The sequence below is a fragment of the Leptonotus elevatus genome, chromosome 6, assembly GCF_054856555.1.
Source record: "Leptonotus elevatus isolate MCC_2025b chromosome 6, RoL_Lele_1.0, whole genome shotgun sequence".
Classification (NCBI taxonomy): Eukaryota; Metazoa; Chordata; class Actinopteri; order Syngnathiformes; family Syngnathidae; genus Leptonotus; species Leptonotus elevatus.
Genome location: NC_141244.1, coordinates 12,449,189 through 12,476,849, shown reverse-complemented (window position 1 = coordinate 12,476,849; position 27,661 = coordinate 12,449,189). Strand labels below are relative to the sequence as shown.

Below are 27,661 nucleotides of genomic sequence, written 5' to 3'. Positions count from 1 at the left end.
TAATGATGAAACTTAGCTATATTCTAATGCTAATTTCTACAAAATAGGAACAGATAAAAATTTACTTTTTTTCCATGATGAAAGAAGAGACTCTAATCTTTCTTTTGGTAGGTGCCATGTTTTTTTTTATAGCAGAGCAAAACAAAACAAGTGAGCCAAATATAGTAAGAGAGACAGAACGAGAGCGAGACAATTTGCACCCTTATTATGGAAAAGAAAGTAGTGGGAACCCTTATATACCGATACAGCAACATTAAAACACCTGTGGCTTGTAAACAAACTCGAGTATTCCCCAAATTTAGCTAGCACGGATTATAGTCATGTGCACTTTATAGTCCAGAAATTATCAGCATGTTTTATGCTTAAAGCACTATCATCAACCATCCAAATTTTACTTTTTCTTTTATTTTATTGTTATTGTTTAGCCTCACTATTACTTTACTTATGTGGATTGCTGTTATTCCCTCGTTGGACTGTTATACCATGTAATCCTTGGTTTGATAAAATGTATGAAATGTTGTGTAAAAGACATCTTGACCCAGCTGGTCTTTGCCGTTTACAGTTTATCAATCTCAAGTTTGAAACATTATTTAGTATTGGGAGTGTTAAACTCCATACTTGACACTTTTACAGTCCCATATTTTGCTTTAGAATTTATGTTGGGTTTAAAGTTTCCTTCTGCCGTGTCTGTATTGGGACATATTTTTTTGTTTTTCCATCCATCTGTCAAGCCTGTCTTTCTAAGTTTTGTAGGCGCCTGATTCGTCACAGTCTATCTTTCACTGAGGCTGCAGACTTAACAATTCAATTTTTTTCTACTCAGGACTGATGCCCCTTTAACATGAACTCTTGTCTTGGTGTGTTGATTTGTGTCTTAGGCGATTGTTTGGCCGAGTAAAGGTCTCCTCCACTGACTCCAGTTGTTATTTTAGTGTTCAGATGAAATTCAACACAGTGACACTAATCCTAAAAGGCCGTGGCAAATGTCTAAGGAGACACACACAAGCTTACCATACTCAGTGCATTTCATCATAAGATCTTGTTTATACTGGCAGACTACCCCGCTGTGCTAGTCTTCTTTGTATATATTTATGCACGGTCAGTCCGTTGTTGGCTTCTTTTACCTAAACATATGTTGGTCAAGTGAACTCAGTGCCGGTGCGCATCTCGTAGTTGGCCCAATTTAGCTGGAGCAGTAATAACTGGGAATCAACTCTGTGTCTGGGAGAGAGGCCAGAACTAGCCAAAACATACGCCTGCTGTGTTGGATGGCGTGAGAGCATGTAAGATCATCCTTCTGTTTGCGCGTGTGTGTCTTTGTACTTCTCTCAACTCAGCTTTTCTGTGTAGATTTGATACAATTTCTTCTCAAAAGACAAAAACTTTTTTTTTAAACTGTTTTAGTTTGAATTTGGTTTGAATGTGTTTTTTGTTTTGTCAGTTAGTGGGTCTTTACTAAGCCCTTGTGAAAAGAAGCCGGGTACTTAGTCCGCCATTTTTTTTTTTTTTTTAATGGTTCTGGTCATTTGTCAGAAAGCCGGCCTCCGGCAGTGACTGACTGATAGTCCATCAGTAGGGACGGAATGCTCACATCTGGGTATTACCTGGGTTTCTGCATAAATTGTTGATAAAATGTCATCTGATCTTCATTTAACCCATTAAGGCCTTAAGTGCCTGGCAAAACATGCCTCTAAAACCTATGGGTGGCTTTTGAGTCACCCCCGAGAACCTCAAGTTTTCTTGGAAATTCAATAATATTAAAACTAATTGATATATCAGCTCCTGAAGCCGATAGAAACATCATTCCAAAAACACTTTAGAGCTTACACCTGTGGCGTTCACACAAACCTAAGTTTATTATTATAAACCTTCAATATATATATATATTTTTAAATTAACAAACAAATGTCGCATCTGCGGGTGTATAACTTCAAATATATTTACTTTCAACACTGGAGAGCAGTTGTAATAACCTCGGGGACCGGGGTAATTTCTCGTCGTCCATTCCGTTACAAAGCCGTTAAAATGTTCGCGTTGTTGTCAATCGCGTCATTTATTTAATAACTCCTGCGAATCTGCTTCTACCATAAACGCTTGAATAAAATTCCAGGACATGCTAGGAGGCCCACGTCACCTTATTGTGCATATTCTGATGCATTCCATCCTCTAAAACAAGAATTGGTCAAAACATAACCAACAGCCATAGACAAACATGGTGACTCCTAATAGGACAAGCAGAAAAAAAATAAGCAGCAGCAGACTGGGCCTGCACAACACTTAATATGTTCTTCTTAAAAAAACTGTTTCAGTTCAGTAATATGCTTCAGGTGTCTAGAATGAATGTGAATCACTCTTTTGAGGTCATGCCACATCTTTACACTTACTTTGAGGTCAGTCAGAACTCTGACTGGGCCACACTCTGACAAGAGTCATTTTCTTCTGTTGAATCCATTCTTTTGTTGATTTACGTCTCTCCTTTGGCTCGTTGTCCTGTTCCATCACTGCTCCTTTGTTGATCTTAAATCGGCTGGCAGAGAGAGTCTTATAGGGGAACTAAACCCAAGATGTCAAAACCTTGTATTTTTCATGTGCATATTTTCATGATCTCATATTGTTTACTGAAATCTAAAAAGTCATTATTATGAAAAAAAAATAACAATGCAACTACCTCAACTACAGTGTTGCCGTTTTACCTTTTTTAACTTTTGCATGTTTTCAAAATCACAAGAAGGTGACGTGTATAGCCCCTGCTGGTCGCTTTATTTACTAAAAAGCCCAGATCGAGGAACTATTCTGCAATGACAAGCTATGCATCTGTCAGATCCACTTATGTAGCCAGCTAAGGTGGATGGATCCTTCGAGTTGGTATCTGTCTTTATACTGCTGTTATATGCTGTTGCCCTCAACGTCATCTGTAAATAATATGCAATCACTCATTTATTGTGCTAAAAAATGCTAAATAAATCTAAGCAGCCAATCTCTAGCAGCTAGCAGCTCATTGGGCACCCATTCACCCACAGACCGTTTTGGTGGCATGTGATTCCATTTGAACTCAACTCTGGTTCCATCTGGTCACATAATAGTTTACCAGTAGTTGGGTTTCCATCCACCCATTTGTATTCAAATTTTCAAGAAATGCGAAAATAAAACTGAATGAAAAGGGTCCAAAATTTGCAAAATTCTTTTTATGCTTAGAGTTGGTAGATTTTGAAGCGTATTGAAAAAAAGAAAATCTGAATTTTGGCTATGGCAAGACCGGATACACGTCGCACGTTTTGACTGGATATTATGTCACACGTACGTTTGTAGTCCCAGAGCAATGTCGGACGATAAAGTTTGGGGGGGAGGGACGACGAAACTGAAATATTTTTGGAATTAATTAAAGAATCAAACAATAATGCTATTTTAGATGGAAAACAGCAAAGAAACGCTACAGTTCATCAAAAATTACAAAAAACTCATACAACGTCATCGCACGGCGCAGTCGCTAGCTGGTCTTTTTCTTCTTCTTTTAAATTACTGGTGGATCTCATCTCTATGGTGTCCCCTTTCAAACCTGACTAGTAGTGCTATGGAAAAGTGACATCCATTCTTGTTTAGTGTTGTATTTAGAACACAGATTTGTCAACAGAGATTTTAACATTGAAAGTCTTTTGCAGACACTCAAAGATTTTTCTTGACCTCATTGATAATTCTGTACGGACAGCCCCTCCTGGGGAGAGTAACAACAGTGCTGAACTTTCTACATTTTTAAACGATCCGTCTCACCATGCAATTAAGTATTCAGAACTGTAGGTATTCTGATGGAACTGGAGTGTGAGACTAGTTCACATCAAACAATCATAAAGAATTGCAAACTAAAAAGTTTTTTTTTTTTTTTTTTATGACAGGGAGACATCTCTAATCCTATCACGTTTATTGACTAACTCTTGATTCTGATAAGCTTCTGGAGACGTCAGAAGACTGCTTCTATTGTATTTACTTACTACATTAAAGTCAGATCACATTTTATAACAACTTTATTCAGATTCTAAGTATTTCCCAAGGGTTTAAATAGTTTGTCTTGCAACTGCAGTTAAATCACACACTTGTTTAGAGAACCTAGCAAGGTTAGGAATACCAATCCTGTTTTTTCTTTTACGAACATTTGAGTCATAAAGTGACTAATTAATGTGTCTTTTCACTTAGGCGCTCTCTGTCAAAGCTGACAGCTCAAAGTGAAAGGGGATTTCCTGTGTGTGTGTGTGTGTGTGTGTGCTACTGTGCTTGTGTGTGTAGGTTGGCAGGTGGTTGGGTTGGGAGCCAAATGAAGGCCAAATGAAGTTAACCGCAAAGCAAGAGACAGCCTAGCTCTTGTTCAATGCAAGGTCAGGGTTTATCTACTCAACTCGCACATAACAAGAGATAGTTATTTTTTCTCTGCTTTATGCCTCTAACATTGTGGAGTTCATGAAGGGTCAAATGCTTCTGGCGTGTCTAATCAGCAAAAACAGGCAGACACACATCGGACCTCCCTCCTTGACATCCTCAACAGAGGAACTCCATTGTGAATTTAAGACAACAATGCTTGGTAGGTTGTTGAAACATATTTTTCTAATTATTTTTTTAATTCAGATTTTTTGATATTTAAAGGCTTCTCAAGCTCTCAATACATCTTACAAATTCTTTATAAAGTGCCATAAGCTTATTGTTAGTTTTTCTTTGCAGTGATGCTCAACTAAACTGAATCATACTGGAAGCTTTTTCTTGTATGAATAGAATGAATATTTACAATAGAAGGGTAGAAGTTCACATCATTTTCAAGTCCATTATTTTGAGACGGAGAATCACCCACAGAGAAACATTACATTTAATGTTCTGCCCTTAACATAATCACTCATTCCTCCAATTCCGTCAGAACAAGAAGTGGTTCTCCATGCATATAATTCACACTGTAAATGGAATCATTATTTCATTAAATTTAGTAATTTGTCATCATCACCCAACTTTTTTCGCCATTTTCTTCCCGCTTCTATCAATTAATGTCAAATAATGAAGTGCATCCCTTATGTTAAAGACGTATGGAGAAAATCCTGTTATAGTGGAATAAAGCGGTTACACTCTTAGTGAACATGGTCAGAAGATTCTCCACACTTATTTTCTAGTTTATTATATGATTAGAGCGGATTTTTTCCCTCTCAACTTCTCTCTTGGATTAAGTGTGTCTGAACCACAGGGGCCAAAGATGAAACACATGTAAGTGTCTTAGGGTTGATTGGTGCTGTCTGTGCGCAGAGGAGGAGAGTCTGTCAGAGTTATGTTCTAATGCATAACTGCAAGGCTAGTTGGCGGTTAGTGCTAGAAGTGGATAGAGTTACCCATTATTTTACCAGGAAGGTATTGATGATGATGATTGGGGGGTAGGGAGGTATAGGGGTTTCTGTGGAGGAGGTGCTTCCAGGCATTCTTGGGTTTGTGTCAGCTTTGTAGATCAGTTTTCCAGAAGGTTATTTTGTTCCTGACCTCTGAAATCTCTGTCCACCCCAAGGCATGGACATTCTTCGATTAAGGCGACAACCTCACTTCACTAGGTGTCAGCTTTGCCTGTTCCCATTGAGGTTTGCTACTGACGGGTCCAGTATTAACCTCTAAGGCTGAAAAGGGGGAAAAAAATGTCACTTGTTTTTTAGGATGTGTGCATCTGCAGGACCTATGATGAGTTTGCGCTCGTAGTTTCACAGGAATAAGGTGGGTCAGTTGGATAGGTCAACAGGTGATTCATATGTGAAACTCAGTAGTTGACTGGAACAGTGACCCTTAACGTATGATGTGACCTGTGGGAATCTAGTGTTACCCCTTCCATCCGCGCATGGGGATTTAGTTACCAGTCTCCTTTTTTTTTAATGTCCTCTTTACTTTTAAGTTGTTAGATTTTCCCAAAAAACATGATGATGCATTTCCATCCACTTTGTGAGTAATACAGTTTTGAGAGAGCTTTTAGCTATGCATGTCAAGGGTTTTTCAACTTTTCGTTTTATTTTACTGTAAACTGCAAATAAGCTTTAACCTCTGTAGCTTAATTAAATAAATATTTGGCCTATTTGCATTTTTTTCCAGAGTGGTCAAAGAGTGGTTTCAAAGACTGAAGTCTTGAATAAAACAATTAATGGGAAAAACTTGATATGAAATCTTGAGCTGGCTGGATGCAGAGAAAACCTCCACTTAAAAACCTCGACATGCTGACAAAAGTGTCATTCGGTAACTCTTGCTACGGCAATGCACAATTCTATATGACATAATAAAAGCCTATAAGGATACAACGAGTGACTCAACAAACTAAGATAGGCACATAGCAACTGACCAGATTATCATCATAAGGAACATAGTAACTGCATACAACTTGGCAAACTAAGAGTGGCTAATATGGGTACATCATCATTATCATCACATTATCATAAGTAACATAGTAACTACATATAACTTGGCAAACTAAGAGTGGCTAGTAACGGCTAAAACATCATCACACATTATCATCACCATGAACATAGTAACTGCATAAAACTTGGTAAACTAAGAGTGGACAATGTGGCTAAAACATAATCATCACATCATCACCACGGGGGGCATATTAACTGCACAAGTGCAAACATAGTAACTGCATAAGCATAATAAATCCATAACACAATGCCCCTGACCTAGCCCAAAACAGTCACTTAAAACCCAGTGACTCAACCCATAACACAATAACAATCACAGTTGTGACTATTCTTTCCTGCGCCTCAGTGCTAACTGACCCATTCTTAAATAAAGTTTGCACATAGCTCAAGCACATATTTTTATCATGCTGAAAAGGCGATGTTTCTATTATTGTACTTCTTTGCCAGACTAACAGTAGTTTTCCTTTCCTGTTAATTTATGCTGCTTGCACTTTTTTCCAAAAGTAAGGTTGGCAGTTTTTTGTTGTTTGTTTTACCTCATATGTATATGTATTCTACCTTACCTGAAGATGTGGTGTTTAATTTGGCAAGTAGCTAATAGTTCTCCAAATGAAGGGTAAAATGTTTTTCTTCAGGCATTTTTTTTTTTCTCGTAATTGTTCTTTCAACACAGCATCGCCGCTATTTTCATTAGGCTAACACAAAGCCGCTAGCTTAATGCAGTGGGAAATAGATAGATGGGCTAATGGAAATTAGTGTTGCTACTGCGGCCATTTTAAACTCTCAATAACCTATTACTTAAGCATAAATATGACAGTAACAAAAAAACAACTGAGATACTCGTATTGATCTCTTTTCTGATTTAGTTGTCACATTCATAGGTAAGAACCAGCAGTCTGCTAAACATATTAAACGTTATTGTTTGCAGTGTCAAACTGTCTGCTGAGTTGATGCTGTTGACTGTTGATTGAATGTGTTGATAAATGTGTGTGTGTGTGTGTGTGTTTCTGTCTGCCAGTCTGTCTCTTGAGTGTAGTGACTGGCTCCAAGATGGTTGTGTTTGTGTAGCGTCTGTGTGTGTTCATGTGTTAGTCATCTCTATTAGTCAGAAGGAGTGACAGGGTGATATCAAGCCTCCCTGTGTTTCAAGAGGACACATGCAGTCGTAGCGTGACTGCTTTGTGTGTGTGTGCGTGGGTGTTGCTGATGACATGCCTTCATTGGTTTACTGGTCACACTCTTTCAGGTTTAAGGTATCAGATGAGGCTAATGTTTCACCGGCGTAGCATGCAGGAGGGGCGTCAGTCTCCCCGGGGGCCTGGAAAGAAAACAAGACGTGAAAAAGGAGTGATAAGATAGGAGAGGGAAAAAAATAGAGAAACGTGTGGAGGGAAGGCAGGCGGGAAGTGAGAGCAGCAAACAAGGCAGGTCTGGCCCGGTTTCACTGGCGGGAATTCTCAGCATTTTACCCCTCAATTATTTTTCTCCTCTTGCGCCACATGATGACTCTGTAAGCAATGCGAAGAAAGACACAATCCATGTTCAGTGCTCTCACAGCTTCACAAAAGCCACAAGCTTTCAATAAACTGTGGTCAGTTTTTCACATCGTGTCAGTTTTGAAAGTACTGTTTCCCTGAGACAGTGAAGTTGTAATTAGGGCTACCATAATTAGTTGAGTCTGGGGCAATGTCGTGACTAACTAGTGTTAGCAACAGAGTCTGAAAGTTAGGGCACATTTCATAAAATACTTAATTTGATGCCATTTATGGTTGCACAGCGGTGAAAGAAAAATAAACATGTTGTGGCTGATGCCTGATTCCATTTCTGCCATAGGGACAGTCGTGACTGGAAGCCACTCTTAGCACACACAAGTTACGGTGTGTGTTTGATGTAACAAACAAACACAATGTCACGTTTGCTTACGCTAACATATTGCAGTCTATTATAAACTACAGAGGCAATAGTGGACTCTCATTTATTAAGATAAACCCCCTAATGTAATGACAAGTTTGCTCTACATTATTTATTTGGTTGTTACTACCATAACTATGAGATTAATTTTTATAAATCATTTCCAGTTGAATACATTTTGTAGAAACTTTATCTGGACGTAGCCACGGCGGCTCTCTGCCGACCAATGTGAAACGCCTATAAAGAAAGCAAGGTAAGCCTTGTAGCGTTCCTAAAGAAACAACACGCGATCGGGAGAGTGACCCTTCACCAGACGCATTCAAGCGTTTTGATCGTCCCTTTAGGAACGCTGCATTCTATGTCACTACGCACTGAATGTGTTGTGACGTAAATAACAATGGTGTCGTACATCAAAATAAAGTTTCTACAAAATGTATTAAACTGGAAATGATTTATGAAAAATGAATCTCATAGTTATGTTAGTAACAACCAAATCAATAATGTAGAGCAAACTTGTCATTACAGTCGGGGTTCATTTTAACATAGGTGACCAAACATCGTCTTTTATCACTTTTTTACATCCTGTCTAGGCGTCTGGCAGGTTTTTACAAATTCATGAAAATGTCCGGTGTTCAATGTGGGATAAATAAGAGTGCATCGTGCTTTTACCGCAACTGGTAGACCGCGGGCTGCTCCTAGTCGATCGCGAGGGGTACAGCCAAAAAATGTATACCTATACAGATGAGGTATACATTAAAATAGTTTAGTTAGAATGTATGGCTTCTTTGAGTAAACTCTCAGTATAATTTACATATCTCAAGTCCGGGCCAAATGTCCTCTATTTTGGTAATCAAAATTTGGCCACCCTAATTAACAACCAAAACACAGCTGGATGGCCATTGTGAAGGCGAAACACAAACATCACGCTTGTTCACTCTCTCGCTTGCTCGTTACTCACTCATTACCACATTCAGGAATAGAGTACAGTACTGCGTTTAAGAACTCAAAAGTAACAGGTTGTCAATGTAGGAGTGGAGGTGGTGATGTCATGCGCCGCACAATCACACTAATTGACGAGTGTATTTCGGTTTGTCCAAAAATATCCAAATCCTCTGTTTTTGGCCTCTCAACAGTAATTATTCTCTGATTTCTGTAGTTCTTCAGGAAAGCAGACTGATTATCTTTTGTATTTAAACAAAATTAGGGATGTTTGATGCCACTTTTTCAGACTACATGTAAGACATTTTGCAAACATCTGCTTTTACTTGAAACCAAAGACGGGAGGAACCAGTAACTGAATCAATTTCAAAAAGGTTGGTGAGTACATCAATCCCTCTCATTTTATTGCTTAATTGTTGCTCAGTTGTTGTTTTTTTCCCCATCACTAAACAATACCAAATAAGCACCAGTAAGTGGTTAATAAACAGTGTTCAGGAGAAAATGTTCTTAATACCCTTTAATGCAAATCGAGAGTAATCAATTCTAGAAATATTCAATAATGACAATCTAGTATGCATACTACATATCTTACTAAACATGTAGTGAAAGAACAGTAGTTGCAAAAATCATGTTTACCTGCGTAAGTGTTTGTCTTATTGACACTTCCTTGCTATTTGTATTCTTTACGCACACTCACATCGATTAAAGACTTAAAACTTTAATTACCAGAAATAATTTGTTCATTAAGTGGTGTAATTTATTTTTCTCTTCTCAGACAAGCATTACCTGTGCTTCCTGTTTTAAAGTCCGCACTCTCATAGAGAGAGAGAGGCAGAAAAACAGATGTACTTAGTTACATTGACACAAGCTAAGAGTGTGATTCTTCATTGGCCTCTCCAACTGATAGTGTTGTATCTTTAAATGGCTCCCATGTGCGATGAATACTAATTTGTTGTGTCTTCACGGTTCAAGATCACTCCATGCGGCTTGTTTCCTGATTGATCAATGAGATCAAATGTCCTTTTGAAAAACCTTATCTTTTAAATAAATTGTAATTCTCATCTCCTGTTTTTATCCAAAATAATTGGTTATTTCTCCTGACGCTTTTTACAACTCAAAATGCAACATTAGCAAGTAAACTTAGTTGCGCACATACTCAAACTCACCAGAACAGCTGATACTCTCTGGTACATCTACGAACACTGTCATGTTTCACAGCGTTACTCACCCTCTCTGGTCTCTCACTCTCATCGCGTCAGCCGCACAGTTTGCGTGCGAGGACTTTGTGGCACGTGCGTGTTTATGGGACTCTGTTTTTTTGACCGCTGAGGTCGTCTGCATCTGAGGAACGACGCTGCCTCGCTGCCACTTCAGTGCTTGCATTTGTTTTTCTGCATTCCTTTACTCTCTTGTCTACAGGGGAGGGAACTGTGCCGCCAAAGCAGTAAGCTTGCAGGTTAAGTTACGTCTAGCTGCTAAGCTGTTAAGGCCTTAGGAATGCACTTTTACGCCGTGTAGTTTCAATACTTTTCCTATCTATCTCGCTCTGTAACTATACTCATCGATAGCGAAGCATGACTCACGCTATCACTGGCAATGAGCCTGACACATCTCTGTGGAGATATTTTGGCCCAATTCCTTGCAGAATTGCTTTAATTCAGCAACACTGGAGGCTTTTCCAACATGACTAGCCTTTTTAAAGTTACAACAGGATTTCAATCAGATTTAAGTCTGCACGCCTACTAGGCCACAAGCAATGGCCAAATATTCTATCTCAGGATTTTCTGGCAAAGAGCAGAATGCATGGTTCCGTCAATCACAGCAAGTCATCCAGGTCCTGACGAAGCAAAGCAGCCCCAGACCGTCACACTACCATTTGTTGGTATGCAAACACCTGATGTAACAAGACATATACTTTCCAAATAGTTCAAGTTTCATTTTGCCAGTCCATTGAATATTATTCCAAAAGTCTTGGGAATCATTTTGCTGTGTTTTGCAAAAGACGGCCCTTTTATGTTTGTTTTGGTCAGCAGTGGTTTTTGCTTTGGAACTTGGCCATGGATGTCATTTTTGAGCAGGCAGTTACTTCCTAATTATTATTGAGTCACTGACCTTAACTGAGGTGAGGGAGGCCAGCAGTTCTTTCGCAGCCTGGAAATCCAGACTCACTCTCCGGCTTTGGTCAACCGCCCTATCAGTCGCATTTCTGAGGCGGGGCAAACCTGATCTAACAGACAGTGGACTGAACCAATGAGCGAAGAGTGGAGGTGACGTCAGAAAAGCGACTCGTTGAAGTCTTTTTTAATTTTTTCTATTTTTTTATTTATTTATTTTTTGCAGAGACGGAGTAAAAATCCAACATGGTTACTAACCGAAGAAAGACAGTAGTGAATGACGTCGTTGTTGAATGTCGTTGCGGGAAAAACTTGATGACTGAAGGGTGACGTTGCTCACGAAAACGACTTCACACAAATAGAGGAATTTGATTGGGCCGTCCTGTTTTCGGACAGGGCCGAATCGCTGTCTCTGGCCACCTGTTCAGACCCATTTTATTTTTGAAGAAAGTGGGTGTGGCTTGCCAGGCTTGTTCTTTCAACGTTGTTATGGGTTCCTTCAAGATGAGTTGTCACTGTGCCCTTAGCGTAATTTCTCTAGGCTGACCACTCCTGGGAACGTTCACCACTGTTCCATGCTTTCTCAATTTGTGGATATTGAATCTCTCTGGAGTCTTAAACCCACAATTTTGTCACCATTTCTAGATTGATAGATGAAGACGATTACTTTATTTCTCATCTGTTCTTGGATTTCTTTGCAGCTTTTTGAAATCTGTTGCTGATTTCATTTTGTCAGAAAAGTTATTTTTAGGCAATTTTGTGATTGAGCAGGTCTGGAGATGAAAATGAACTGAAAAATGAGATTAGCCAGAGTAAATTCATGATTTAACAAGGGGGGCAAGTACTTCTTTTCACAGGGGCATTCTTTTAAATACATCATTTGAAAACTGTATTTAATGGTTATTTAGGTTGTTTTTACATTTAATTGATAAGTTTAAACATTAAAGTTGTGAAACTATATATATATTAAAAAAACATTTTAGAAGGAGAACAATACTTCACTAATTCTCACTAATTCATGGTACTGTATCTTGGAATCATTAACTTAATAAAATAACTAATAGTCAAGTCAAGTTATATATACAGTATTTATATAGGAAAGTAGTTATTTTAACGTATTGTGATGCATGTGACATACACGGCAGCATCCTCACACTTCCTGTGTGTATATTTTTAAGGGTAATGTTGTAAAATGAGTTTTAAAAGATATTAAAGTTGATCATATTTTGGAAGCATATTTAGGGTTTAAACTATAATATCGCTGGCATCGGTCAATTCGGTCAATTTCATATTGTTTCAAAAATCTATACTTTTGGTCAGTCCATGCATGTGCGTGTCATTTTTATGAATCATTGACCAATCTAAAGTGTTAAAAATGGCTTGCTCTCTGTGATGATGTAATGCTAATGGTTGAACAAACTTGCCGTTTTTTGGGTCTCCTGAAAAGAGACGATTTCAGAGGATTTGGCCCAATGCCAGCGATATGTACTGTTATTGAAGGTACAGTGTGTAGTATTTAGTGCCATCTAGTGGTAAACTAATTTAATGCAACAACCTATGCTCAAAGCATGTACATTTCGAAGCACGTGCACTACGGTGCCTCAGAGTGACCACACTTCGCAAGCCTACCACCATTTTCTACATTCTCAAAGTTCTTATCTTTCGGGAATCTGTTGCAGAAAGATGGCGGTGAAACTTGTCATCCTTATGTAATATATTTAGCGATTACTAGACCTATGATTATATAAATAATTACCATTGATATGATAGAAAATATTGCATATTATTGAAATTAATTGTGTGGTTTTTTTCATTATTAATTATTAGTTAACCACTCAATGGCACTAAATTCTACACAGTTGCCTTAAAAAAAAAAGAGAGTATTTAAAGGTGCATTGGGCAGTTTAAAAAGGTAATATTAAAGCTTTTTCTACATCATGCATGCTCCACCAATGTCCAGATGAGTACAAAGAGCCCTCACTGTTTTACTCTGACTGCATCCATCAGCTTTTATCATCCCTGCACACTCCACAGCATCTTTGGGGAGAGGAGGGGTGGAGTGGTGGAGGGTGACGTCATGTGCGTCCCCGCAGAGTAGCGGAACATGTGGCGTTGAGCTAGCATTAGCGTGTGGTATTAGCTAGCGCACAACACTGCACGCATGAGCTGCTTTCCACAGTTGGGATGCTGCAGTTACACTTTGGGCCAGAGGTGGCAGTCGTGAGTAAAAAAAAAGTGGCAAACTGCACAAAGATCCTTTAACTACTCATGGATTGTCCCTATTTTGTGTTAGAGATTTGACCATAATCTCTATTAACACTGGAAGTTCAATGTAGTTTTTTTCTCTCTTTTTAAAAAACATATTTCTGTTTCACTTGCAAAAGAAACGTATATGTATTCTCTCTGATTATACATCCGGTTCACAGCCGTTTTTCGTCATTTATCCTGTGCGTAGATCTTATTGGCTAACGGGCCTGTTTGGATCAGTGCAGCACTGCAAGCATGTCAGTAAAGGTTTGATTGAATTGAAGTGTGAAGCCGACAGGCTGACAAGATGATTGCTGCATGCACACATTGTCTGTCTGTCCGTTGGTTCTTTATGTCTTGTGTGTTCTGAGAAATCCAGTCCACGCTTAATGAAGCATGCGTGTCTCTGCATGTGCGCTGGAGTTCAATTGAGCTGCAGTTCTGCACAGGCCCTTTCATTAAATGATAAAGTTTACTGATGACTCCAGTGGGAACATTATTCATGTGGCTCTCCCTTCCTTCCCTTGATCTTTACAAATGACTTAGTGCACACAAGCGCAGAGGTTATTTTGCACTGCAGGTTTCCAGACAAATGGCATGTGTTTATCCAAAGCAACTAGCCACAGCCAACATTCCTCTATCTGCACAAAATGTGGATCATTTTTTAACATAACGAAAACTTGCATTGATTTGCCTTGCAAAGTTATAATAAATCCTATGTACGGTAAATCATATGCAGTAATCTTACTAAGTTAATGTTTTCTGTATGTTTGTTTGTTTGCCCTTTACTGCATGTTTTCAAGTGTCTTGTGGCGTAGAGTTTTCACTGGAATACACCAAGGCATTATAGAAAACGATGCTAATTTTAATTTTAGCAAGTCGATGGGATTTTACATTGATTTTAGCATGCTACTGAAGCAAAACATGTCTTGCATTTAAATTGACTATACATCATGTTGTTCTCCTAATTAACTGGTTTCTTAATATTAATAATAATCTTTTTCAGATCGCGACAAGCCAAAATCTAAATCACAATTAAATTGTCATTAATTAACCAGCCTAAATTTGAGGCAGCAACAAAAGTCTACTTGAAGTGCATGACATGTTGGGTTCTATGTGTGTCAATTTGATCACATCTTCAAAAGATGTTTTAGTTCTGCAAATCACAGAAAATGAAGATACTGACGACCTTTAAGTCCGCCTCTCTGTTATGTGTGATGTAGAAGAATAAATGCTGATAGATGATGTTTCCATTTTCAGAATGTTTCTCAGGGCTTTAAAGGTTACATTCATTTTGCAAGAAATCGGCAAGTGTATTTTTAAAGCGCTTGAAACATGGCCTAGAAATAGTGAGGATCCATTACATTGTAGCAGCATGTATTATACGCGAAGGTAATCACAGTCAAGTCGACGCTAAGATAACGGTATTTGAATTGACTTTACTAATTGACCTTAATAATATCAATTAAATTTTAATAGATCCTTTGAAATTTTTGATCAACATAATATAACCTAAACATTGGAAGGAGTCAATCTGGGACTGCTCCAATGTGATCTGCTCGGGAAAGACGGGAAATTCAGTACAATATTTCAGGCTGATTGGGCCCTGCGGCAACTTGTGGACGTGTACCAAACTTGTTGGGGTTTCCATCCACCCATTTTTATAAAAATTTTCAAGAAATGCAAGAATAACACTGAATGAAAACGCTAGAAATTTGAAAAAGGGCCCAAAATTCGCAACAACGTTTTTACGCTTGGAGTGGGTGGATTTTGAAGCGTATCGAAAAAAGGAAAATGCAAATTTTGCCTATGGAAACCAGGTTTTGCGAATAAACGCTGACAAGACCGGCTACACGTTGCACATTTTAACCAGATATTACGTCACACGTACGTTTGTAGTCACAAAGCAATGTCGGACGATAAAGGTAAGGTATGTTTGGGGGGACGACGAAGCGGAAATCTTTTTGGAAATAATTAAAGAAGCGAATATTAATGCAATTTTAGATGGAATTACAAAAACAAACTCATACGACATAATCGCACGGCACAGTCACTTCCTGTTCTTCTTCTGTTAAATTACTAGTGGGTCACATCTCTATAGTGTAAACCGCCACCTACAGCGGCAGTCCCCTTTCAATATTTGCAAAAGAAGAACAGATGAAAACGGGCATAAGTCGCATGTCCATTTTGCGCATTTTCAGTAAATTTGCTTAAAAAATTCAACACAATTGAATGGAAATCTGACTATTGTTGTCATAGGTAAAAAAAAAAAAAGCATGTACATTTTTACTAGCTAAAAATGCAGGAAGCGCCTCTCGCTGTTCTCCATTCAACACTTAAACTGTGAGTAATAGTGCGAGAACAGAATTAATTGCAGTGTCCAGCCATGCATTCGTCCATGTTAGGTTTGTTTGTTTCCTATGGCCTTGACGCTTCTTGTTTTAGACATAGCGGCATATCTCACCCCCAAACACAATATTGATTTGTAATTGGTTCGTATCGGTGAAAGTCAGCGGGCTCGGAACAAGATTGATTCTCAGGCACTTGTGAACTCACAAATCCAGCAAGAATTAATCTTGCAGGCAAGGTTAAATATAACTAGTTTGACCAATAAAATTAATTTTGAAATTTGTATTCAATATATTAAGTTAACAGTTTAGGTTGTGATTTGACACAGTATAGTAAAACATTTACCTACTTTCAATGTGGGCGTACAGGCTAGCCCTTTGTTAGCTTCCTCATAATAAAACACTAGTTGTCGAGATAAACACTCACTCTTTGTAAATGTTATTTAAAAATGCTGAAGTCTTCCAGTGAATACGGTCCAAACATTAACCACTTTACAATCCATTCCCTCTCAGTCGCCTTTAAACTGGCTGCGGTAGAGGGAAGCCTGTCATTTGCTTGAATGACTAATGACTAATCATTTCCCGGTGACGAGCAACGTGCTCTTCACTTGTCAACATAACATAAAGCTAATGCTAGCTCCTGTGGCCCAAATAGCAACAATGATCATATGGTTTGGTCTCGCAGGCCACTAATTTAGGATGGTTGGTATATAATAATAGTGAATGGATAAAGAAGGGACTGCTCTGCAATAATGTTAACAGGAACCATTTTGCCAACATTGACATTTTTGTGAAAAAGACCATGTGACCATGTTTACTAGGTCAGTGCTAAATCAATGTATGTGGGTTGTGGTTATTGTGTTCAATCTATATTGTAGTTAACATGTCTGGTTATGTTCTAGTATGATTTTGTTGTGGCATTAACTCAGGGCTGCAATTTTACAAACCACTCTTTTCATTGCCCACCTCCGACACTACAGCAACTCCGCAGTGTCACACATTAGCATTTCAGAGAACACACACAATGCAGCACAGATGGGTAGCATGGTCTCTTCCTCACAGATGAATCCGTAAATATTTACCTTCCCAGATTGTCTCTTTCACTTTCACCCTTCCATCTCTTTTGTTATACCTCCATGCCATCCTTATTTTGTTCTTTTTTCGAGTTTTTCTGTCCCAGTGGTCCTGTCTTTATCTTATCATGGGGGACCAGCTCACAGGCATCTGTTGAGTAAACATGCTTGCATCCGCATGCACACAGTTTGAATGTATGATGAAGTGGATGACTGAGTGTATGGAAACAAATACACACACAAGAGCCTCAGCAAACAAAGAGTTGATCATAAATAGGCAGAAGACAATAGTGTGATTTTTATGAGGCTTAATTCAGCCTTTTGAAGGCAGATGGTGAATGATGGTGCGATTAACATTTTAATTAATAGACTTTAATTTCCTATGACCAGATTCTTCTGTCAATGGTTGCTCAGATTGGTGGCATTGGTACTGTATAATAAATATATTGAATGGCTCAATAAATGCCACTTGATTGGTGGGATTATTGTGAAGCAGTTATGAGCAATATTTTTCAATTTGGACACTGTCTTGGACTGTGCGTTGGTCTGGAAAAATCATACCTAGGAAGTAACAAAACTTTTAACATTTGTCATGTGTGATGTCCTGTGAGATAGGATTTAAGTCGGAGCAGTGCAGTCAATTGCTAATTTACGCTGCTAGCATTAGCCGATTAACTAGCTACTGCTGAATTGTTGCTGTTGTATGTCTTGATGAACACGATAGACCCATTTCTAGTTTACTTCAATGTTAGGTGTCATCGCTCAGTGGTAGAGTTGTCAGCTCGTAACATAAAGGTTGTGGGATCGATTCTCACCGCTCGTGACCATGTTGAAGTGTCCTTCAGCAAGACACTGAACCCTCATTTGCTCCCAGTGACACCTGTCAGCACCTTGCATGGCGGCAGCTGGCCACTGGTGTATGAATGTTGATTGGTTGAATCTGATGCATTTTAAAGCGCTTTGAGCACCATGTCGTGCAGAAAGCGCTATATAAGCTCAGTCCATTTACCATTTACCAATATGCCCAAAAGCAAGCTTTATATAGACTATCTTTTTTTTTTTATAGCATACTTAATAAGGCTGTAGCTATCAAACTTTTTTACACGCCTAACTTGCATTAATAGTTACTCAAGGACTCATTTCACCACTAATATTATTATTAGCCATATGTTGTCGGTCATTGTCCATTTGGAAGCGCTTTGAGATATTACTTACCTCATTTGCTCCCAAAAACGTTCTATTTTAAATATTGCCATCGTCCCAAAAACATTTTTTTTTGTTTTTTATGTGTGTTTTTTATGCTGGAGCATACAGAAGGCTTTGATACAGCCTCTGACCTGAAGAGATCGCTTAAAGCAATGGTAGTTATTACAAAAAACGGCCAGCAGTTGGCAGCAGAGAGATCAACCAGGGGCATGTTGAAAAAAAAGCTATAATCCAACAGGAATGTGAATAATGATTAAACTTAGCTATATGCTAATGCTAATTGCGGCAAAACGGAAACAGATACAAATATACTTTTTTCCTAATGAAAGAAGAGACTAATCTTTCTTTTGGTAGATTCCATGTTTTTATAGCAATAGAACACAATATTCTGTGGGCCTTGCAAAATCAGTCAAAATACAGTAAAACAGCCGGGAGCGAAGGGGGTTGCTTCAGTTAAAATGCCTGGGAGTGAATGAGTTAAGTATTTCCACATAATAGTGTTTCCTGATGATGTCATCTGTATTTAATAATGCCCCTGTCACTCCTGTAAAAAACAACAACAACAACAACCCCACAACATGACGCTGCCACCACTGTATTTCACAGTTGGGATTGTGTTCTCGGGCTTCCAAGTTTACTCATTATGGCCAAACATTTTAATTGCTGTTTTTATCAGTCTTGAAAAAATATGTCTATGTCCCTGTGTGCATTTTCAAACTGTACTCTGGCTTTATGTTTCTTTTGGTGTCATGGCAGCAGGCATTGAGCTTGAACCTCATAAATCATAATTTGATGAGCCAGACTTCTGCAAGTCCGTAATTCTCTTTCTGATATTTGACTGATTTCTTTTGACTTTCCCATGTTTCACAAAGATGTTTCAGATGTTCTTTCAAATACTGTACACAAACGCACAGATGCTTCTCCAATGACTTGAAGATTCCAAAGACATGACATCATCATCATCATCAGGGTTTTCACAAATCGTTTAAAGCCATAGTAATCGCACTTTAGGTAAACCTCAGATTTTTACGGAAATTAATAAACAATTTTGGTTATACAATTTACCTTTTATAAAGTGTATGTAAACTTCTGTTTTCAACAGAATATATCATATGATTCTGTTGAAATCACACTGACAGAAGTTTATTCCCGTGTTCTTTTGCTAGTTTTGCATTTTAAAAATAGAACCATGTTGACTTAATTGAAAGCAAATTGGAGCTGCAAACTAATACGGCATGTGTCCTGATTTCCACCCTTGGTTTGTTATCATTATCTCCATCTCTCTGTTTCTCCCACTCTGGTTTTGAAAGGTGAACAATAACAAGTTCCATTCTAACAAGGAATGTACAAATGTGGCTCTCGTTCATTATGATCTCACATCACACCTCTGTCGCCCTTAGATCTTGGAGAGATAAAGGTGTCAAAATGACAGCGTGTTGTGTGTGTTTTTTCAGCCTCAGCCTAATCCACAAAAGTCAATTTACACATATTTTTCCACAGTATTCAATCTCCATGTGCTGCTTTACAATTTGGCCAGATTTGTAAATTTTTGTCCATCGATGGTTTGAATGCTCTTAATGAAATAATGTTACACCGGCTGTGGACTGCAACCTCCCCCACCACCAAAGGCTACAAACAGCAAATTGAACAACTCCCGCTGGAGATTAAAAAAAAAGAAAGAAAAATATGCATGTTAATTCACTAATTTTATTTACTTCCCCTCCCACTTAATAGTCGCTTGAAGCAATATGTTCATACGCTCTAGTGACAAGAACGTAACATATCAGCAAACAGCGCTAATTTATCATGTATTAATTTGTGACAACTCTTCCAAAATATTAATGCAATTGAGCTTTTAATGTTTATTGGTCTTTCAAGCCAATATAAAGCCTTGTATAAAGCTATTAAAACGTACAACTCTGTGGGTACATCGAATACACCAAATGCATCTTCACCATTCGGTTGCTTTGACTAAAGTAGTTAAACAAGAAGCTTCCAGACAGCAAATATTCCTTGATGTAAATATTGATTTAACCAATCCTTCGCTGTTCTATTTAATGCTTCTACATAATTAATTTGTCCACTACCTTCTTGCTGATAAAATTGCTAATTAGTAAAATGTGAACGGACCAGAGTCCATCCATCCGTTTTCCTAGCCGCTTATCCTCACGAGTATCAATCATAAATCAGATGTTGTTAAATGTCATAAAGTCAGTCATAATGAGAGCTGGAAATGACTGAAAATGTTCATGTCAAGTGTGGATTGAAAGTGAAAAGTGCAGTGTCCTTTCACTAAAAGGTTTCTTTTCGACTAACCTAATAAATAAATAAATAAATAAATAAAAATTATGTGAATATAATTTACATGTTTGTCTTTTTAATTTTTCTTTAACTAACATATCTTAATAAAATGTCAAACTATTCTTTAACCTGTTCTTCAGCTTGCAGTACAGATGCTTTAAAACTGGCAGTTGTATTGGGGGTTTTGTCCCTCTATTTTCCATGGAAAATGCACATTGGAGGTTTATCAGCCTTCACCTTCTTCTTTTGAGAGGTAAAATGCCCATGTGCATTTCAGTGGGCGTTAATCATATGTAATTTTTTTGTATTTGCTGGCCGGCCAGGTTTCTATACCCCACGGCCAACTGTATTTGTGTATTTATGTATTTGTAAAGATTATAAATGATCAAGTTATACTCACTTTGCACATTTATTTTCACTTTTCCCTCCACATAAAATTTTCCTTTCATTGGGAACGTTATCAGTTAAATCTCAGAGGTCAAGAATGATCGTGCCTGAATGCCATTGGTTAATATTAATCACCATCAACCAATTGGAACTCAATAAGTCACGGGTTATCAGGGGGTTGCAGATGCACAAAGTTAATGTAATCAAAGATGATCAAAGATGGCGATTGGGGAAACCATTAGTTTTTTGGTTTTGTTTACTCATGGTCTTTTTCTTGGTCTCTTAATGTCAATGATCAATAGTTAAGATTATTGAAGTTGTTTCTCTTACTATGTTTTGAAATATGAGCATGGTGAGAATTTATATGGTGCGATATTTTTCTTTAGCAGACAGCTTGTAATCATTAGTTTGCCTTGTTTGTTTGTATTCAGGATAAAGCCTTGGGAAGAAATAAAGGGCACATCCAATTTTTTTTCTTTTTTTCAAACTGTCCCTACACGATACATTTTAATAATGCTAAAAATCTAGTCAAACAGTGGTTCAAACCAAGTAAACAGATATAGTCGACTCAGATTAAAGAGACTCAGATTTTATGGATTTTTGACCGACTGAAAATAGCTTCCGGTCCACATTTTTGGACAGTTAATTGTCAAACTCTGCTAATTCCAGAATTGGCCACTGTTGTTTGCTGGCGCTGTAGCTCAATTAACCGACAGACACATTTTCGGATTGTGGCACTGTTGTCACAGATATGCAGTACAGACTAGATCCAGCTAACAGATGTGCAGATATGGTGGCCATGTTGATAAGGGCGACGTTCCCATCTAAGGCAATGGAAAGCATGGACATTAGCTTAGCATCACCGTAGGCACGCAACTCAAACGGAGTGTATTACCTATTCGTATCTATGGCTGTTGTTTAATTGTACAATTGTTGTGTATAAGTACGTCTCTCAAACATGCTGTACACATTTTTGTACAGCATACAGTTGTTGTTTTTGTCAAACACAATTATCACTTTACATTTGATGACTAATGAAAACAGATAAAATCAAATTTCAAGGTCCTGTGTAATATAGACCAACTAGTCTAGTACTGAAATGAATAACATACATCTCAGTTCCGCGCAAATCCCTCAATTTAAGACCGCTGTGCACCGAGCGACCCTTTTCTGCTCAAGCCCATTTTTGTCTTAATTCGTCAGTATTTAAAACATGTAAATGCCCCTTTCTGTTATTCGTTTTCCCCAAAAGCGTTTGTTTGGATATCTGACGTTTGATGATGTTTGAATCACATGATCGGAACTGGAACTTTTTTCTTCTGCATGTTGTTTGTGTCAGAATTCCCATTTTGCTAATTTTGCCCTTTTGTGGTAATTGACAGTTGGTTTGGCCATCAGGTATGAGGCCAAATGCCTCAGGGATTTGAGATAATCATTAAAACGGTATTGCAACATGTGAAAACAGCTTACATTAAAACTGTAATGTCAAGTATGCACTCGAGAGAACTGTTTTTTTGAGCCACTGATGATCCGGCTGAAGGTTTCTTTCACTTGCCAATGCAAACACATTATATAGAACAAATCAATTAATTGATTCCCTTTTCTCGGCTACAATTAATCCGTGAGCAACCAGATCAATAATCAATAGCAACCAATTGCCTAAAGGTTTCCAAATCAGGTTTTGATTGGCTGAATTAGTTAATGGGGACCAGCACTGCCCTTCTACAGAAGTTTACAGTGGTGGCAAAAATTTGGGTCGATCACAAACCTTGGCTTCATTTTTTTCCCATAATTAAAAAATTATCAAGCAGCAGTACACAAGTTGTGATGGTCCCTGTCCCAAATATTGCCAGTTATCTACTGCAGTGTATTAATTATTGGGTCAGATGTTCTTTGTCTCTTATTTCCTGGCATACAAACACAATTCATTCAGTTCACAGTTCATCTCAAAGATGTTAGATGGGGTTGAGGTCAGAAAACATTTGTTTATTGTTGACTACATGCAAGTATCATAAGCAGTAGGAGGATTCTGGGAGAGTGGTACACTGGTAATCTACAAGCGTTTCTAGCTTGAAAATGTTCATGGTCAGCCTTCCCATTGTATCTTGCAGTTATTAATTTAAAACGGAATCGTTTCACACTCTTCGTCTCTGTCTTTCTCTCAGGGTCCCAGGTGTAACAATTGCGACAGATATAATCTGTGGCTTTCCTGGCGAGACAGAGGAAGACTTCAGAGAAACTATAGACCTGGTGAAATGTTATCGATTCCCCAGTCTCTTCATCAATCAGTTCTACCCCAGACCTGGGACACCAGCCGCCAAGATGGAGCAAGTGCCTCCACATGTGGTGAGTGCGCATAAGAAGGAGAGGATGCAGTCATGTTCATTTAGCTGCCAGTACAAGACAACACGCAGACAAAGCACACCTTTCCCATTCAAACACGGCAAAACTGAACTTTCCAACAAATTAAAAACCCAATTTTAATGCAACTTTAATCCAAACCTCAAGTGCTTTGAAGTTCGCAATATGAGGAGTGACGTGTTCTTATTTCAGGTTACTCTTCCCTTCCTCATATGTGCATGTACTGAAATTAGAATTACACACTTCAATAAATTTGTCTGTGTGTGGGTTAAGAGGAAACACATGCCTGCCTCTTGTCATTTAAAATCCCCAAATCCTGCTCCAATTCTGTCGCGCCTCTATAACTTCTATATAGATTCTAATATTGCTAATCCTGAAAGCTATCAAAAGACAAACCCTCATATATATATAGTCATCATTTGATGGTACCAAGTGTTAATGTGTACATGTCTTACTTTAAATGTTAAAGCCTGCTTGTGAGTTCCAAATGTCTTCCAAGTGGAAACTAAGTGGACGGATTTACTTTGGATTAGCGTATGCTATGACTGTAGTTGATGGGATGAGACATCTATCAGTCAAGCACCTATCCCAAAGCCTACAGGTTTTGCAGTTAGGATAAAATTCAATAGAATTTAAGAACTGCTAGCCGGAATAATTCAGAACAGTGGTTCTCACAATAGGGTGTCCAATTGAAATCTTTGCTATTACTGCAGAATCTTAACCCTGGTGCACACCATTTATAGGTCTCTAATGCTCTTTTCTCATGTAAAGTTGTCCAGGTAAAGCAAAGCATGGAAGCACATAATTGGGTCAAAAAAGTTTCTAGCATGTCATCTTTGCGATGTCAATTGGCACATGTCTTAGGTAGTGAGCAGCCAAATTCACTCGGATTGCCTTTCATTAGGCTCCTCTCTTGTTTTATGCAAAGTAGTATGATTTTTTTTTTCTGCTCATATCTCTTTGGGCTTTTTCTTAGCAGAAATTACAATTTGATGTGAATTGAACACTTTGAGTTGTCCCTAGGTGTGAGTGTGAATGATTGTTTGTCTGTGTGTGCCCTACAATTGGCTGGCAACCAGGATGTTGAACATCTCTAGTTACTGTCTATTAACTCATTCTCTTCCTCATAATCGCCATGACAAGCCAAGTCTGGCCGCCTAATCTTTATCTACTTCTCAAAAGCTATGCTGATGTGAAATCCAGTCCAGCCATCTACAGGCATCTGTTAGTCAGTACAGTGGTTGAAATGGACAAACCTGACAAACCTGTCCCACACATACTCTTAAAAAAAATTTGCTTGTTGAATATATCCGTCTGTGGCAGCCAGCGATTAAATTCCAGTGGATGTAGATGGCAGTTAATGAGTTCAAAAGGTCATAAATATTTAGCATGGCATTTAGGAGTGCTATGATAGTTATGTTTAGCTGGCTTTAAGAGTAGGAGGTTCCTTGAAAAAAAGAAATTCCCCTCTAAAGGATCTCTGTAACCTTACGTAAACGTAAACTTTTGCTGTATTTTCATGCAAGCTATTAAAAAGTCACTTCCCGGTTGTTAATATAAAATATGCTTCAAAATTCAACAGGTTCAAGATGAAACCTAACGATAGGCACATGCCAGTTGTGCTTATTTTCTTCCCACAGAAGCTTCTTTGACCTTTTTTTCTGGAGCGTGACCTCCTATGCCGCCTTCCATGTTATGTTCCATCTTCTCTCGCATTTACACTCTCTCACTCTTTACCATCAAAGTGTTGACACATCTCTTTCATGTGGAGCGTCTTCATAAGTCATTCCCTTTGTCCCCCCCTTCACTTGATTCTCTGAGGAGACCCTGAGTGCGTCTTAGAGGGATCAATCCCCAGGCAACTGCACAGCTGCTCCGCTTCTTATCTTTTTCTGCTCCTTTTTCTTTCTGTCGGATCGGTCTCATCCGACTCTTATTGTCAGGGGTTGGATGTAAGCAGCCATCCTTTCACACCCCCCTTCCATAGAACATCACTTTGAAAGCGAGACTGTGGGAAAATGCCCGAGCTTGTAGAAACCGTTTATAACAAATTAGACTTTTTCTAAACTTTGTTTCCATAGTTTGCTTTTCATGAATAGATCATCAAATAAGTTGTGACAGGCTCTGGTAAAAGGGTCTTCATGGGTCAAATTTTTTTAATTGAGATATTCATGTATTATAATTCTATACTTAATTCCTTTTAAAATCATATATACTGCCTGGAAGAGCCTCAAAAATTGACAAAGTAATTTCAATGTTGGCAGGTTGAAATTCCTGATTTTAAGAAAAAAGTGTTTCAAGTTTTGGCGTATGCATCTTTCAAAGTTCCATAGCAACCAGCAACTTTAGAAAAAGATATTGATCTCACCTTTTCATCTGTAAGGCTAAACAATGTTCTTATTGGTTTAATTTTCATCCCGCTTAAAACAAATGAAGTGGAAATTTGTAGTGGTAGTTATCATTCTGCCACGTACACAGACGGTTCATTTGTCAATTACGTATGTGGTGTGTCATGTAAATGTCACATGAAATGACAACATCGAGGAGTGATCAAAACATTACATTATTTACAAAAAAATATTACATTACTTTATTACATACAAGACATTTAAAACGTTTCCACAAAATGCTGGCTCGCGTAGGTCACTCTCCTGGTGGGAGGAGAGAGGACTTTATGTGCATTTATATTAATCACTTGTGAAATGACGAGGCGAGAAACTCCACGTTATTTTGAGCTAGCTTCTACTAGACGTGCCACCTTCAAGTCGGCTGAAAACACGTTGGCTTAGTGATGCACATTGTCGACTAATCACTTATTTTCATTCACTTCAACTACAAGTTTAACTTTTGGACTGCTGGGAAATGAAAAACAGACCTTTTAGGGAGGGTATTTCTGGAGAAATGTCAAAATCTCATTCTATTTTTGGCAATTACGCAAAATTAATTTCTGTGACATGCAGACCCTTTTGCCAAAGTGGGTCACATTTGATTTGTACGGATTTGAATACAATTGCTTAATGGCTTCCGTCATATTAACGGGCCACTGGCCAACCATATGGTTAAGTTCAATTTTGTTAACAGTGTACTTAACGCTAACTACGTGACAAGATTAAAAACGCGGTGTTAGTGTTACACCTGCTTCTGTAGGACAATTAAGCATGCACCTGCTCTTATACACATGGACACACACTTTGGTGGCAGCTAGGTGACGTTGAGACCGTGAAGGGTCAGTCATTAATAAAGCGGACCAGATGGTTTGTCTGGAACATGACTGTGCTGAATAGCCATGGGAGGGGGAGGGATGGGCGGAGGAGAGAGTGGATGAGAGAAGTAGAGAGAGCGAGTAAAAAAGGAAGTTGGGAATAGAATGAAAAGAATACCTACTGGGGAATGAGCCATTGGGCTTTGAAGTGGTACTATGTCTTCAGATAGTGCTCACCATCTTTGTTCATCTGTCAAATGTATTAGCTGAAAGTTCACATCAATTAGCTGTGGGGTCATTGGCAATTTGTATCTGGCTTGCATGATGAGTGTGCAAGCAAGCTTATGTATTGCCTTCTACATTAGCACATTCACAGTAGATACTTCTGGTTTTAATTTGTTGTTTTTTGGTTTGTATTCTTAGTTGATTAGCTGCATATTGGCACTGCAAGAAAAAAGTCAACAGAGTTTATATGTAATCTAGTCAGTGCACTGTTTTGTTTAACATGAAAAGGCAACCGGTGATGAACTCAGGCAATCTTGGGCCAACGGTCCAAGCCAGCTGACTAATTAGGGAAGCAAAGAAAACACACGAGAACGAGAGCCGGTCCAGCTGTGAGGAGGTCCAGGTGCTTTGTGCTATCTGTAAGTTATTGCCTATTGTATTCGGTGATATATGAGAGAAAGCCGCATGGAGCGTAGAGCAGAAGCAGATGGAAGGAAAATAAGACCACAGGGATGGAGGGAGAGTCGGGAGCATGTCGAGAATATAAGGATGTGAATGCTATTAGCTTGGATCTCCATAATCATCCCCAGGTGACCGGAACTTAGCCTTGATAAATGGACTTGCTGAATGGAGTCTGTGTGTGTGTGTGTGTGTTGCGCTGTCTGTCTGAACGGTAGAAAGAGTTTCCAGTGAGCAGCTGCCAAAGCGAGTGAGAGGAGAAAAAAAAAGTGATGGTGAACGAGATTAGTTGCTCTGTTGGGACTGTATTTTTAATTTCCCCAGATTGTAATTGGTTAAGGACTCCATTACCCATGAGGCATTGGTGCAGCTGCCCTCAAAGTAAAACAGCTGGCCAGCTACTAGTCACACTATCCCTGAGTGTTGCTATCATTCATCTCCGCCACGATGCAAATCCAAACACATGCAGGTC

The 27,661-nt window shown here is 38.6% G+C and overlaps 1 protein-coding gene across 1 annotated transcript in view; it reads left to right on the top strand.

Moving 5' to 3' along the window:
- Positions 1 to 27,661, top strand: part of cdkal1 (CDK5 regulatory subunit associated protein 1-like 1) — a 225,274-nt gene that overhangs the window by 147,090 nt on the left and 50,523 nt on the right. The window contains exon 11 of the mRNA XM_086079570.1: positions 23,108 to 23,288. Within this exon, the coding sequence (XP_085935696.1) occupies positions 23,108 to 23,288 (181 nt within the window). The remainder of the gene's footprint in view (positions 1 to 23,107; positions 23,289 to 27,661) is intronic.